The sequence below is a fragment of the Pseudopipra pipra genome, chromosome Z (assembly GCF_036250125.1).
Source record: "Pseudopipra pipra isolate bDixPip1 chromosome Z, bDixPip1.hap1, whole genome shotgun sequence".
NCBI lineage: Eukaryota > Metazoa > Chordata > Aves > Passeriformes > Pipridae > Pseudopipra > Pseudopipra pipra.
The window spans coordinates 11,359,092-11,373,825 of NC_087581.1; the positions used below are offsets into that span (position 1 = coordinate 11,359,092).

General features: G+C 39.3%; 1 protein-coding gene across 15 annotated transcripts in view; it reads right to left on the reverse strand.

Annotated features, from left to right (window-relative positions):
- PRLR (prolactin receptor) overlaps positions 1–14,734 on the reverse strand; it is a 153,456-nt gene that overhangs the window by 8,868 nt on the left and 129,854 nt on the right. For 14 of the 15 annotated variants that reach the window (XM_064642723.1, XM_064642730.1, XM_064642724.1 and 11 more), the window contains 9 exons: positions 11,585–11,754; positions 10,638–10,804; positions 8,972–9,113; positions 6,009–6,141; positions 4,580–4,749; positions 3,206–3,375; positions 2,127–2,271; positions 1,207–1,306; positions 234–303 (listed from right to left, as the gene is read on the reverse strand). In XM_064642723.1, the coding sequence (XP_064498793.1) occupies positions 234–303; positions 1,207–1,306; positions 2,127–2,271; positions 3,206–3,375; positions 4,580–4,749; positions 6,009–6,141; positions 8,972–9,113; positions 10,638–10,804; positions 11,585–11,754 (1,267 nt within the window). The remainder of the gene's footprint in view (positions 1–233; positions 304–1,206; positions 1,307–2,126; positions 2,272–3,205; positions 3,376–4,579; positions 4,750–6,008; positions 6,142–8,971; positions 9,114–10,637; positions 10,805–11,584; positions 11,755–14,734) is intronic. The other variant, XM_064642737.1, reaches the window with a different exon arrangement.

A 14,734-nucleotide genomic window follows, 5' to 3' on the forward strand; every position in this document is an offset into this window, starting at 1 on the left:
CAGGAAACAGCCATGGTCACAAATCTTGTTCTCAAACACTCTCCTACTACAAGTGTGAGGCAAAACTCTGTCTCACATATACCCTCCACATGATCAACCTGAAAGTGTTACCTATTTTAAACATTGATTAATTGAAGGAATTTCATCCTTTACTAGGGTAATCGTGATTGCTAGTACATAAGTTGGAAAAGTAAGTAACAGTGAATTCTTTTCTTGTTCGCTGTGGTACTCACCTCTAACAGATGTTTATCTATGCCTTTTATCTTTGGTCCTGGAACTGGTGGTAGGATGAAGGCCATCATTCTGAAAAAAAACCAGAACAAACACACCAGGTGTAAGTATGGGCCCTATCTCACTATTTGTTCTCCCATTTCCTCAGAATGTGACTGAGATTTTAAATGCTTCTCCCATATCTGATATGTCCCTGTTGGACCTCTGTTTCCTATCTACCCCTCAAGCCAGGTAATTCACAAATCCCCAAAGTACCCTTAGAGGCATTTATAAGAAAAAGAACAGTACAAAGTTATTCAATTGGAAACGTAACACTGCTAATGTCCTTTTATGGCCTTTAGTCCCTTAACCTCTGATTCTCTAATACCACTGTAAATTCATCACTGGCCAAGAAACAGTGAAATGGGGCACAGTTCAGGAGGACTAGGGGGCCTGTCTCTGCATACCTGACTGTCAGCTGACTACTGCTCAACAGGATTTATGGCGAATGACTTGGCTTTTCCAAACACAGTTTCTATCTTTCTTCTACTCAGACAGTACTTTTTTGCAAGACTTGTACAAAAGCAACATCCTTCTCTTTCAAATTTGATTGAAATTAGCCAGCACTGTAATAAATTATTCGGGGAATTGGCAGACAGGTGGGCAGAAAGACAATCTCATAATATAACCTTGTTCACTTTAGGAGATTACAGCAAGACCCAAAGGTGTATCTTCTACAGAAGCAGGGATACTCCAAGTGATGTTTGCCGAATTACATGGCTAACCAAGATTCTCAGATCTAACAGAGACATGTCTTTATCAACTGAGAATTTAGCCTGGTTTCCCTAAGGAGCAGAAATACTTCTTTATCAGTGTAACTAATAGTTTGTAAGAGAAAACAAATGCTACAGGAAATTGAGTCAAATATTTGAAGTCTACTTTTGAAAAGTTTTCTGCGATTTTGAACTCCATGCATTTGTGAAACTGGTGACTTACCTGTACCCTTTCAAAATCATTGTCCAGCTCATGATTAAGCATATTAGAGATGACAGGACACCAACAATGATCCACACAACCATATCTTTTACTCTAAAATCTAAGAAACAAACAGAATTATTTAAGGACATACATCTAGTATATGCATAGTCAGCATGCACAAGAAGTCAGAGATGACTTCTATTTTAAAAATTGGCCTAAACTGCCAAACTTGGTATTGAATTTAGAGGGCTTTACTAGCATATATGGATGTCAACAATCATTTTAATATCTAATAATGAATATAATTTTTACTAATGGTGCTGCACAGGAAATAAAGTGTCTTGAAAAAATTATACAAAAATGTATGAAGAGGAAAATTTTGTCACAGCCATTTATAGTAATTAGGTTCAAATCCAGTGGTACCAAACCCACAGTCATGTCATTATCAAATACATATCATACAACTCATTAAATAGGGGGTTAAATGACATAGGACTAGCTATTTTAAAGTATTTTTATTGTAAAATAACACTTTTTATATGGAAGTATTGATTTCAAATTAATTCCATATAAAGAGTAATAAAAGCTGTTACTATCTGAAGGCAGTCACTTTTTGTTGCCTGTGTCACAGTTTAAAAGCACTTACCAGTCTTCTTTTAATTAAAAACTACCATCATGAGAACAAATGAGGCAGTAGACAGAAAGAGCATGGTTTAAATAAGCAAAGAAATTTATTCACCTTCTTAACACCATAAAGTAATGAAGGGAAAAGCTAATTGGGTATGGTGCAGGAGCAGTAATAATCCAGTTACCTTAGCAACGATGTTCTTGCCTGTCCTGGGGAAAATATGGGATCTGCATGGGTGCCACAAACAGCTAACAAACAGAAATACAATTGCACGTAATAACAATTGCTGAAGGAATGCCTGGTCACTCACCAGTAGGAATCTGAATGTACATTTCTGGGCTCCACTCGCTCCATGATCCGTGATGGTCAGGTTTGCAGTGAATCTGTACAATGTACCTCTTTCCAGGATTTAAACTAAACATTTTACATTGTGTTTGCTGTCCAACAAAAATAGTCTGGAAATTAAACAAAAATCACAGCTAAGGTTTTGGTAACCAAGACAGGAATATAGAATGAGTCTGGATAGCATTTCCTAATAATTATTAAGCAGGCATGGAATAATGGTACATGTATTTTATTTCTAAAGTTTAGCTTTCTAACATCAGTGGGAATGCGATCTGGCTCTGGTATACAGTGCAAATTAAACTACTACAAAAACACATCATGAACATATGGCACATAGGGAGGAACTGTGGTAATGGTGGGAATTGCGATGGTGAGAGCAACAGAAGAAGGCAAGAAACAGAGATGGGGGAAGAAAATGCAGAGAGAAAGAGGGAATGTCGAGTTGTTGAAAATTCACAGGTTAGTAAAAAGTAGTTCTTTCAATGGCCAGGGAGCTGGGAAGTGCTGTGGAAGGGGGAAGGAAGGAAGAAGATACAGAGATGGTTTGGAAGGACTGCAGACAAGAAGAGGATGCAGTCAAATACCAAGCTGGAGTCTTTCATTTGCCACTCAGTTGTCCGAGTTGCAGATTCTGGGTATAGACAATTACTATTCTGTGGCCATTAAAACAACCACCTAATGACCATTTATATAAATTTAAATTATTTTCATAATGTCACTGAGCTTTCTGTCACCTAAGAAGTGCTCATGGTGAAGAACAAATTATCACAAAAGAAACCTGACTAAATGAGAACAAACAATTTAAACTGTCATGCCAATATGATTAATATAAAATGACCACAATTAAAAACAAGTACTTTACCACCTGCTATCATACAATAACATCTGAAATACCAGTGCTCTCAGCAGGAAATCATACAAGCGCTTTTGAAAAATTATGAACTATTCAGTGCCTCTGCTTCATTGCATTCGTGCATGGAACCTGGATGCAAAAATCTAACTGATCAGAAAACATTACCTAGCAAAAACTTGCAACATCCTTACCTCCCATTCCTCTCCTTCTTCAGGCTTTAATCGCAATTCGTATTCAAGAGTAAGCCATCCAGATCTGACATCAGCTAGTGGAGGTGGAGACCATGTCAGGACCAGATATGGTTTTCTATTTACTGACTTTTTTAATTCCAGAGTTATGTTCACAGGAGGATCTGGCTGTACTGTTAAAATAAAGAACTGTCAAACAGAGTTTTATTTATTTTTTCCTTGCATCCTAGGAAGAAATATAAAATTATGTGAGTGAAGAGTCATCACCTCCATTGTGTCCAGTAATTTAGAACTGATGTTGGAACACAGAAATCAAGAGTTTCCAAATAAAGTAAGTATGGAATTATAATTTGAAAAAAACCCTGAAGAATAGTAAATACGTTGAATTCATGTTGAGATTTGCCTTAATCATTAATCAGAAAAAATGTTTTTTTCTTACATTACCATTTATTGCTGGTTTTCCCTACAACCATGTTTCAAAGTTAACATCTTCAATGTTAAGATGTGTTTAATGATAACCTGATGGAACTTCCCCCTCCATCTTTCACATTCAGAAAACACAACAGTGTAATCCAAAATGCATATGTAAAGTATCTAAAAGTAAACTGAAACAGCAATATTAAAGTTCTGTCTATATCTCAAAAACAAACCAAAATGGAACAAAGGTTTCTGCTCAGACAGGCTTGCAGCTTCCTCAGTTCAAAGGTAGAGCTTCTGCACATATTGTGCGTGTATTTTACCACTGTCTGATGCAAAGCTTCATCAAGCAAGCAGCCATGGCATAGAGATAAAATATGAAGCAGCCCTTCAGCAGCCCTTTTCCAGTTGCCAGACTCCTGGCAGCCAGATCCTTGGCAACAAAATGGTTATCAATGATAATGTTCCATTCTGTTAGAAAAAAAACCAACCAAATACTTGTACGCAGTCATCCTGTGGAAAAAGTCTGAGAAAGAGATTATCAGTACACTGCTATAAAAAGCACTAATGCAGCTCCTCTTAGGTCTGGAGACTCCTTTTATGTAATCAAATTTAAGTGTTATTTGTTAAAAGATCAATTTGATTTCAGCTGCTTGTACAGTGGAAAAAAGATTTTAGCTGGATGATGTTTCTTAGGGTTTGATTGAAGAAATACAGAAAAACAATAAATGGTTGTCTGAACATAGTTTTAAAGCTTTTAGCATTTTTATGCTTCCTTTGAAAATAAAACGGTAAAAGGATGAATATTGATTTGTTATTATATCAGAGAAGATCTTATTTGTACAAGTCTTTAACATGGATATAATACCATATATGAGAAGAGCTGGAATTAAAATTTTTGTGCCAAAACCCATGATTCTGAATTATTTGTTTCCACAGAAAATACTTTTAAACTCTTACCTATGTAAGTCACATCCACGTAATGAGGATCAGAGACATTACTTCCCATTTCATTAGTTGCCCTCACAGTAATATTGTATATGGTCCAGAAAGAGGTGTGCTTTTTATCAAAGTAGCATGAATTGGGGCCTGCAGTTTTGTAATCTGGACATTCATAAACCTTTTCTTCTCTGAAATGGAAGAATCGCAGTGATTAGGTTACACAGACTAAAACACCTGACTTTGATTACTAGTATGTCAGCATTATTGATCTGATTTTTCATGCCTGGCGACGTGAAGAAAATCAGAAAACTTCTTCCAGACTAGACTAAAGAGTCACTGGACAATTCCAGAGACTGTAGTAAGCATTTCTCCCTCAAAGTAAAGACAACAAAGCCTGTAGAATTTAGGCTTTTGTAGATGCAGCAGTGGGCTAGTAGAGTAAAGCTCTTACTACTCAGAAAGCCATTGTCCACTGCATAGCTCTTACATCTTCCAGAGAGTAAGTAGAAGTGATTGCTGAAGTTTTCGAAGCTATCTGTTAAAAACTATTTCCAATGTTGATTTCACATTTACAGAGAGTTCTGTATATTACACTAATATGCTTTCAGAATTTATTTTGAATTTTTATTTTTATTTTATTTTCATCACTTTTCAAAAAAAAGTCTACTTTGTACCTGTCCTCCAAATCCATTCCCAAGTTTCCCAAAGTCAGAGCAGGGATAGGAGAAAAAGTTAAGCATATAGCACTTGTTTCCAAACTCCTCTGAGATGCACAGTGACAAAAGAGAATTGTGGATGTGGACCTCATACTCTGCCCTACCTGGATGGACCAGTACCTCTCTTTTTCCAGTAAGATCTAGCTCACAGCTGACAATTACAGAATTTAGCATCCAGTTAGGTCAGTGCAAGGCTGAGCAGTGCTAGGTGAACCAAAAATATTTCACAGAACCTAAAAATATATATTGACTATTTCTTTAAAATGAATGTTTAGCATTTGATCTAAGTTCCAAAGAAATATTACTGCAGAAGCCACAGGGTATTCATGGTCTATGAATACTAGTGCAAAATAAGCATTATCAGATGATGAAGATTTTAGTATCTGGTCACTGGTCACTTTGGACAGTTTTGTTTCTAGGGCTGCATGACCGAAGAGTTACAGGACTGTGATTTGTATTGCTTAACAAAATGCAGTTGCTGGACAATGGCAACTTTCAAGACAATCCATCTTTCTGAGCAGAGTAATTCACAGTAATTCACAATAATTCACTAACATTATAAAGAGATCTTATTTCACTCTTAAATACATTGCTGCTTTAGCACTCTTTCAGAATATGCCACTGGACAAAACCATGTACTACAGAAAATGACATCTCCCTAAATGCAAAACCAATCAGGATGGATTTTCCAGGTCCTTCCAATAAAACACTGTTTATATACAGTTTATTACCCCTCTTTGCTGTAAAGCAAAGTGTGGTTAATACGATGTCCTCCATCTGAACCAGGTTTCCACCAACAAGTAAATGTTTCCTTTTCAGGAGAACGGCACTTTATTATGGTAGGCTTTTCAGGAGGTGACTCTCCTGTGAAAGACAAAGAAATAAACTAATTAGTAAGTTGCATGTATTCAGTCCACCCTGAATTCATAAAACAATGTCAAGCAGAGCACAGGAAAATACAAAAAAAGGAAAAGTTTTGCTTTCATAGAATCATAGAATCAGCTGGGTTGGAAGGGACCTTCGAGATCATCAAGTCCAACTCTTGATCCACTACCGCTGTGGTTACTAGACCATGGCACTAAGTGCCACATCCAGTCTCTTTTTAAAAATCTCCAGGGACAGAGAATCCACTACTTTCCTGGGCAGCCCCTTCCAATGTCTGACCACCCTCTCTGCAAAGAAATTTTTTCTAATATCTAACCTAAACCTCCCTTGGCACAACTTGAGACCAGGCCCTCTTGTCTTGCTGATAGTTGCCTGGGAAAAGAGACCAACCCCCACCTGCCTACAACCTCCTTTCAGGTAATCGTAGAGAGCGATGAGGTCTCCCCTGAGCCTCTCTTCTCCAGGCTGAGCAGCACCAGCTCCCTCAGCCTCCCCTCACAGGACTTGTGCTTGAGTCCCTTCACCAGCCTAGTTGCTCTCCTCTGGAGCTGCTCCAGGACCTCAATATCCTTCCTGAACTGAGGGGCCCAGAGTTGGACACAGTACTTGAGGTGTGGCCTCACCAGCGCTGAGGGGGAGTATCACCAGTACAGGGGAAGAATCACTTCCTTGGACCTGTTGGCCACACTGTTCCTGATCCAGGCCAGGATGCTGTTGGCCTTCTTGGCCACCTGGGCACACTGCTGACTCATGTTCAGCTTCTTGTCAATCCAAACTCCCAGGTCCCTTTCTGTCTGGCTGCTCTCCGGCCACTCTGCCCCCAGTCTGTAGCGCTGCATGGGGTTGTTGTGGCCAAAGTGCAGGACTCGGCACTTGGCCTTGTTGAACCTCATCCCGTTGGAATCAGCACAGGAATCAGCACAGTTCAGTGGTTCAGGCAACAGCCTGATACTTTCACCTGGATCAGAATCCTTTCTCACTGCAGCCATGCTGAAGAACTGCTTTATTTCTCTGACTCTGGCTCTTCTCTGTCCCAAAATATCATAGGGAGTGCTCAAATACTGACACAGCAGCCTCTATAAAATTATTTAAAATACACTCTGCTATACAATCTATTTTCTGTGCTGTCCTCCTTTCACCTGGAATAGAGTTAATTTTTTCTCAGTAGCTGGTATAGTGCTGTGGTTTGGATTCAGTATGAGAAAAATGTGGACAATACATGGATGTTTTGGTTGTTACTGTCATGTTTATCCTAAAACAAAGACCTTTTTGTGTCTCCTGCTCTGCCAGTGAGGAGGTAGAAAGCAGATAAAAAAGGCTGGGAGTGAGAATAGCCATGACAGGTGACCCCAACTAGCCAAAAGGGTATTCCACACCAATAGAACATCATCCCCAGTATATAAACTGGGGAATTATCTGGAAGTGGGGCTGATCAGGGTGTAGGGATGGGATTTGGCATTGGTCAGTTGGGGTGAGCAACTGTATTGTGCATCACTTGTTTCGTTTTTTTCCTTTTTATTATCATTATTATTATTATTTATCATTACTATTATATTTTACTTTGTTTCAATTACTTAACTGTTGTTATCTCAACCTACAGGTTTTACTTTTGATTCTCTTCCCCATTTCACTGGGGTGGGGTGTAGGATGTAAGAGACCAGCCATGTGGTGCTTAGTTGCCAGGTGGGTTTAAACCACAATATACAAAAAACATTTTTTAATTAAAAAAGTGTGTTTGAAGATTATTCTGGTTGTTTAAAAAATATGCTGTCATTTGTTTTGGGTTTTAGGTAAGAAAAATGAAGAATGTAAATGTTTGCCCATTTGTTTATGTCCTTTCCAGTAATTCTCTTCTGAAGTACCTATGATATGTCTCCAAAGATACAAAGAAGCAGCTCTCATATTTCCTTGTAGTGTTGTTATGTTCAGTACTCAGGATGCTCACCAGATTGCTGCCAAGCAAGTTTTTATAGACTCAAGCAAAGCGCTTAAGAGTAGGGCAGGGAAAAATGCTTAAATTTTGAATAGGATGATGCCAGTCAAAACCCTCATGTGACTGAAACTTTTGCAATTATGCACTTGTGGCAAAAATACGATCCTATTACATCAATAATAAATATTTCCTACTATGCAGAGCAGAGACATTGATTTTCCAAATTTCTAATTGCCTAGTCCAGATCCGAAAATGGGTAATTTAAAAGATATTTTTCTATTAACAGTACTTCATGTACTTCATGATCAACAGCAACCTTCATGTCAAGTAATGAATAATACAACTAAGAACAGAAGAATAAGATTTGAGACAACCTGGCTAAAGTGTCTGGCAACAAGATACAATGTCATGCATATTTAGTGTGCCTACTCAAATCCAAGAAAACATAGATAATGAATTCCACGTGGTAGTATCTGCAAGCATCATGCTCTGTTAGACTTGGCGATGCTTTCAGTCTAGGTTCTTACACAAAAACCATTACCTGACATCTGTAGCTACGTATAAAATCAATGTAATTTTTAAATGAAGGGACAGGAACAATAAATTATTTAGGCACACCTGCATCAGAAGTGACTTCCTCATACCACTTTATTTGTCATAGCCCATTTCAGCAGAGGATCTTGAGTGAATCAAAAAGACTAAAAAAGCAATTACACAGAAAGTATTTAAAATGCATTGATCTGTTCCTCCAGCACTATGAAGTATCTGTGTGAGAAGCCAGGTTTTCAGGGCTACCATTTAGGCACCTTTCACAACAGTGAACTTGGTAGAACTTAAAAACAATTTATAGAACAGCAATCACCATCCCCAACTCACCATTGGGGATTTGGATGTTTCTTTCAGAGCTCCATTCGCTCCATTCTCCAAGGTCTAACATGCAACGGACCTGAACAATGTACTTCACCCCAGCTTGTAACCCAGTCACCTTGTAGTGTGTCTGCAGTCCAACAGATATTGTCTGGAAAAGAAAATGGACTGGGAAAATAATAAAGAATTGGGGTATTTTAACAAGTAACAATAAAGGAATAGGCTTGAGTTACTGAATTCTGAAAGTCTAGAATTTCAGCTGGTATTTTATAAGATGTGAATTACAGAGGAACAAAGGTAGTGACTTTGCAGAAAAATTCACTTCAACACTGAGATTCTGATACTCAAGAACATACTTAACTGTAGCCTTCCTAGTACTCCATCAGAACCACACCACCAGGAACACATTAGGTAGTCCAGCTCACATATAAACCCTTGTGTAATTCTTCTCAGTGGCTTTAAGTGCATTTTTCAGGTCCTTTGAATTTCTCTTCAGAACTCTTTCAAAACACATAGCTTTCTCTATCATTAAGGCTTCAACAATTTAGGTAGCATTAAGGACATCTGACTATAGCTTTAAGAATGATAATTTATCCTGAAAACTCAGCTGTGGGAATATTCCTATGGTGGGGAATGTCAATGGAAATGGTGTGTGCGAGTAGGACACACCAAAATTTTTGAGTGGCGGGTTGCCTCACCTCCAACTGATTACATTGAAGAGTATGACGACAACTCTCAGCCCAAATAAATAATAATTAGGGAGCAATAGAGAGACTTCTCAAGGTTAAACTTGAAAACTACTAATAAATAAACAAGAAAACTTGTAATAGTGTGGGGGGGCACTGGAAACTTCAGCAGTAGCTGAAGCGTAGTTTGATGCTCTCAAAAGTTGCTCTGTCAGCATCATGACCTCTCCCTGGGCCAGCCAGAGCAGCCTCCCTCTCTGATGCTGTGAGTAGCTGCTCTCCAGGCAGCGTGGGCTGCAGCAGGCAGGAAGCCACACCTGGGTGTCTGCATGTGACCATGTGGCTCCTTTCTCACTGATGCGTGTCTTAGGATACTGTAAGAAGGGACACAAGTTCACATGATGTTAAAGCATCCATGTCACCCACAGAAGTGGGTATAAATAGGAGAGGGAGGGGAGTATGCTTGTAACCTACCCTTCCTGGGAGAGGGGAATTTCTGTATATAGTCTATATATGTCTGGGAGTAGTTATAGAAATGTGTTTATAAATTTGTAGATGCCTAGTAACATTTTTGAGTGCCCAGTATTGTGATTCACCTGTTGCATTGCTGAGTGATTGCTGAGTGCTGCATAGTTAAGTGATTAATTGTTAATTAAATTTAATGAATCAATAAACTGTTTTGATCCGGATTTGTTTTAAACTATATGAACTGCACAGTCTTTTATTGTGACATGTGGGATCATTACAAATAAATATTAGATTAGTGGACTAAATAGGGTTTTGCAGTATATGACATTAGGATGATTATGCAAATACATTGAATTTCACTGTTCTACAAACCACTACAGTATTTTTCTTTCCTTAATCAGATTTGGTTACATTAATTTTTCTACCCTTACAGAAACTAAAATTTTTATAATATCAGTTAAATTGAGACAAGAAAACTCACTGAATAGAGCATTTATACAATAAATATACTTTTCCATTACCTCCCACTCTTCCTTTTCCTCAGGTTTAAGTCGTAGCTCATAGTGATATACATGTGAATTAGAGCTGACAGCAGCTAACGGAGGTGGAGACCATTTTGCCCAAAGGTATGTTATACTAGCAGATGTTTTTGTTTCTAGAGAGAGGTTCACAGGAGCATCTGGCTGAACTGTATAAATGAATGAAAAGCGTGCCATTAATAACTTAATTTTCTCTCAGAAGAGGCACCTCCTTCATGGTTTTGTATTTCATCACATTAATTTCAGATCATTCAGCACTTCTGTAAGGGAATAGTACAATAGCCTTTTATTTTTCCTTTTTCTCCCTAGCAAGTTTAACCAGCTACTGATCCACCAGTATCAGCAAATCTTAGACTTTACTCTGAACTTGTCAGGCTAAGGAAATCAAATCATAATTTCATTAGGCCACTCTTGCAAAACTAAAATATCAAATATTTCATAGCTAAAACAAGTAAGTACATTATCATTATGATGTGTATATCATGTGTATGCAGAGAGTAGAACAGGGTTGGGAATATTAAATACTACAAAAAGCCCATAGAATGCTCAGGCAGTTATTTTTACCCTCCTGAGACTTCAATGCCAGCAGCCATAAAGATGTTCACATTGGAAAATTTAGGTAGCTCAACCTAATGAAAATTTTATAATCTGCATTGAGTCTAACTGAAATACTGGAGACAGCTACAAACTGCAGCCAATTTTTAAGCCAAAGTTAAAATGGCAATAAAATATGTAGTTATTTAATTTATAAGTAAAATGCAGTTTTCACATAAATTTAAAATGCATATTTTAGATCATCTGTAGATAAACACTTCTCCATATCAAGTTTCACATCATGAGGAAAGAAATCTTTCACCACTACTTGTTCTGGCATTAAAAACTGCATACATCTCCAACTAGCTTGTTGTATTTTATTCTTCTCTTTTTACCTATGGAGGTTACATCCACATACTGAGGGTCTGAGCTGTTACTTCCAATCTCATTCGTTGCCATTACAGTGATAATATATGTTGTCCAGGGATTAGTGTGGTTTTTATCAAAGTAGCAGGAATTGGGACCTGATGCTTGGTAGTCTGGACATTCATAGATTTTTTCTTCACTGAAATAAAATGATTTAAAAGTTAAAAGTTCAGGAAATAAAGCAAAGCAGGTAATATTCTAGTAATGGCCTAGGTTCAGCAGAGAAGTTTGAAATGGTTATATATAATCATATTATTTTTATATATAGATACATAATATAATTCTATTACATGACAATATAATAATTGTATATAATACATATAATCTCAACTCTGGGAAACATTTTGGTGTCACATGCTATTGCCATAAGTGCTTCACTGCTATTTTTACTGCAGTTTTTCTGGATGAGTGCTCTCACTCCTTTTTTTTATACATAGGAATGTCAACAAAAGAACGGAAAGAGAAATTTCCAGAGACAGCACAAGGCAATTTTAACAATATTTATAAACAAGTAAAAGGGAAAGGAAAGACATTCACTTGGACTAAATAAGAAAAGTTGCTAAACATTTTCTTTGCGTATTACCCCTGGAAATTAAGCAGATGGGCCCTATGGCAGTTTTATTGATTAGTTTGTTTTCAGCAAGATCACAGTAGCATTTAGGCTGGAAAAGACCTCCGAGATCATTGAGTCCAACTTTTGACCCATCTCCACCTTTTCAACTAGACCATGACACTGAGTGACACATCCAGTCATTTCTTGGAACACCTCCAGGAATGGTGACTCTAACATCTCCCTGGACAGTTCATTCCAATGTTTAAACACCCTTTACATGAAGAAATTCTTCCTGATGGTGAACTTGAACCTCCCCTGGCACAGCCTGAGGCCATTTCCTATCATCCTGTCTCTAGTTATGTGAGAAGAGGCCAACCCTCATCTCACTACAAACTCTTTTCAGGTCATCGTAGAGAGTGATAAGGGCCCCCCAAGCCTCCTTTTCTCCAGGCTAAACACCCCCAGCTCCCTCAGTCACTCCTTACAGGGCTTGTGCTCCAGACCCTTCCCCAGCTCTGCTGCCCTTCTCTGGACTCACTCCAGCACCTCAATGTCTGTCCTGAACTGAGGTGCCCAGAACTGGACACAGCACTCGAGGTGTGGCCTCACCAACGCCCGATCACTGCCCTGGTCCTGCTGGCCACCCTGCTTGTGACACAAGCCAGGATGCTATTGTCTTTCTTGCCCACTTGGGCATGCACTGGTTTATGTTCAGCCACTGTCAACCAGCATCCCGAGGTCCTTTTCTGCTGGGCGATTTTCCAGTCATTCTTCCCCAGTCCTGCAGTGTAGCCTGGGGTTGTTGTGACCTAAGGGCAGGACCTGGTATTTGGCCTTGTTGAACCTCATCCTATTGGCCTTGGCCCATCAATCCAGCCTGTCCTGATCCCTCTGCAGAGCCTTCCTACACTCCAGCATATCAACACTTCCTGCTACCTGGTGTCATCTGTGAACTGACTGAGAGCGCACTTGGTCCCCTCGTCCAAACCACCAATAAAGATGTTAAACAGGACTGGGCCCAACACTGATCCCTGGGGACACCACTAGTGACTGGCTGCCAACTCGATGCAGCACTGTTCCCCACCACTCTCTGGGCCCGGCCTTCCAGCCAGTTCCTAACCCAGCACAGAGTGCCCCTGTCCAAGCCGTGGGCTTCAGGAGTATCTTTGGGAGATGGTGTCAAAGGCTTTGCTGAAGTCCAGGTAGACACATCCACAGCCTTCCCTCATCCACTAGGTGGGTCACCTGGACATGAAAGGAGATCAGGTTGGTCAGGCAGGACCTGCCTTTCCTAAGTCCATGGTAGCCAGGCCTGATCCCTTGGTTGTCCTGTATGTGCTGTGTGGTCACACTCAAGACGATCTGTTCTATGACTTTTCTGATGTCAATTTACCTGGTTCTTAACATGATCATTATCACAACTATCTCAAAAGAAAAAAAACCTTATTAGTTCACAGTCTCTTAGAAATTACTTTTATATGGGTCTTCAGCTTTTTCAGGAGAGGGATAATTTTGTACTCCATTAAAGCTGAACTGGGTGATGTACTCACAGCCTACCCCAAGTGTGAAGAATTACACAAACTGAAAGCACCACCTGATGTGGTGCAAGAATGCACATTAGTCCCACTGTTATGCTCTATCCACCACTAATAATAAGATCTCTTAGTTTCCAGGCAATTTCATCACAGTTCTCGAAGAAAAGATGTGAGTAAGAGGATAGTACCTGAGAGACAATGAGTCTAGAAAAGCAGTTGTGGCCCAGATCTAGAGTGCTTGGCAGTGTCTGTGTTCAGCAGATTTAATGAAATGGATAAGCACTCCTAACCCTCCCTAGACAGGGCTGTTCCGAGCAGTGATACGTATAACTTGAAATGCTCATTAAAATTTGTTTTGATGAAGACTGAAACATCAGGGCTTTAATAAAATAAATGCTCTTAGATCATTGTTGAGTGTGGTAACTTTATTAAAGGCTGCATCTTTTCTGCTCAATTAATACCAAATGATTTGGAATTTATTTAATTGAAGTAGGGATGTCTGAGGCTTTACCTTATCTATTCTGAGCCTCACTGGATTTATTCAAAGAAATTTAATCTCTGAGCCTCCCTGCCTGCTTGGCCCTGTTCAAAGACCTCTTGTTTTCAGGAAAAAGAATATAGTTATACAAAGATACACAGGTTAAGCAAAGTTGCCAAACATATACACATTTTATTCCTAAACAGGATGAAGGAGTCACAGACTTTACCAAAACAGCAACTTTGAGAAGTGCTACACAAATCTGATTTCACTCCATTTCGGGAACCAGGAAATTGGCTACATTTCCAAGAGGGGAAACAATTACTCTCTACACTCCAGATGGGGTTTTGCTGGGCATGCTAATGGACAGCCTCCTTGGCAGGGAACCAAGGGAACCCTCAGCCCTGACTGCCCCTGCCCAGCCTCCCCAGGCACCCCCAGGGCCCCTTGTCCCTGTTCCAGCCTGTTGCATCAGGGATGGTCTCCAGGTCCCCAAAGCCCTGCACTTCCATGGTCCCTCCTAGCCAGCCTCAATCAATGTGCTGATGTTCTG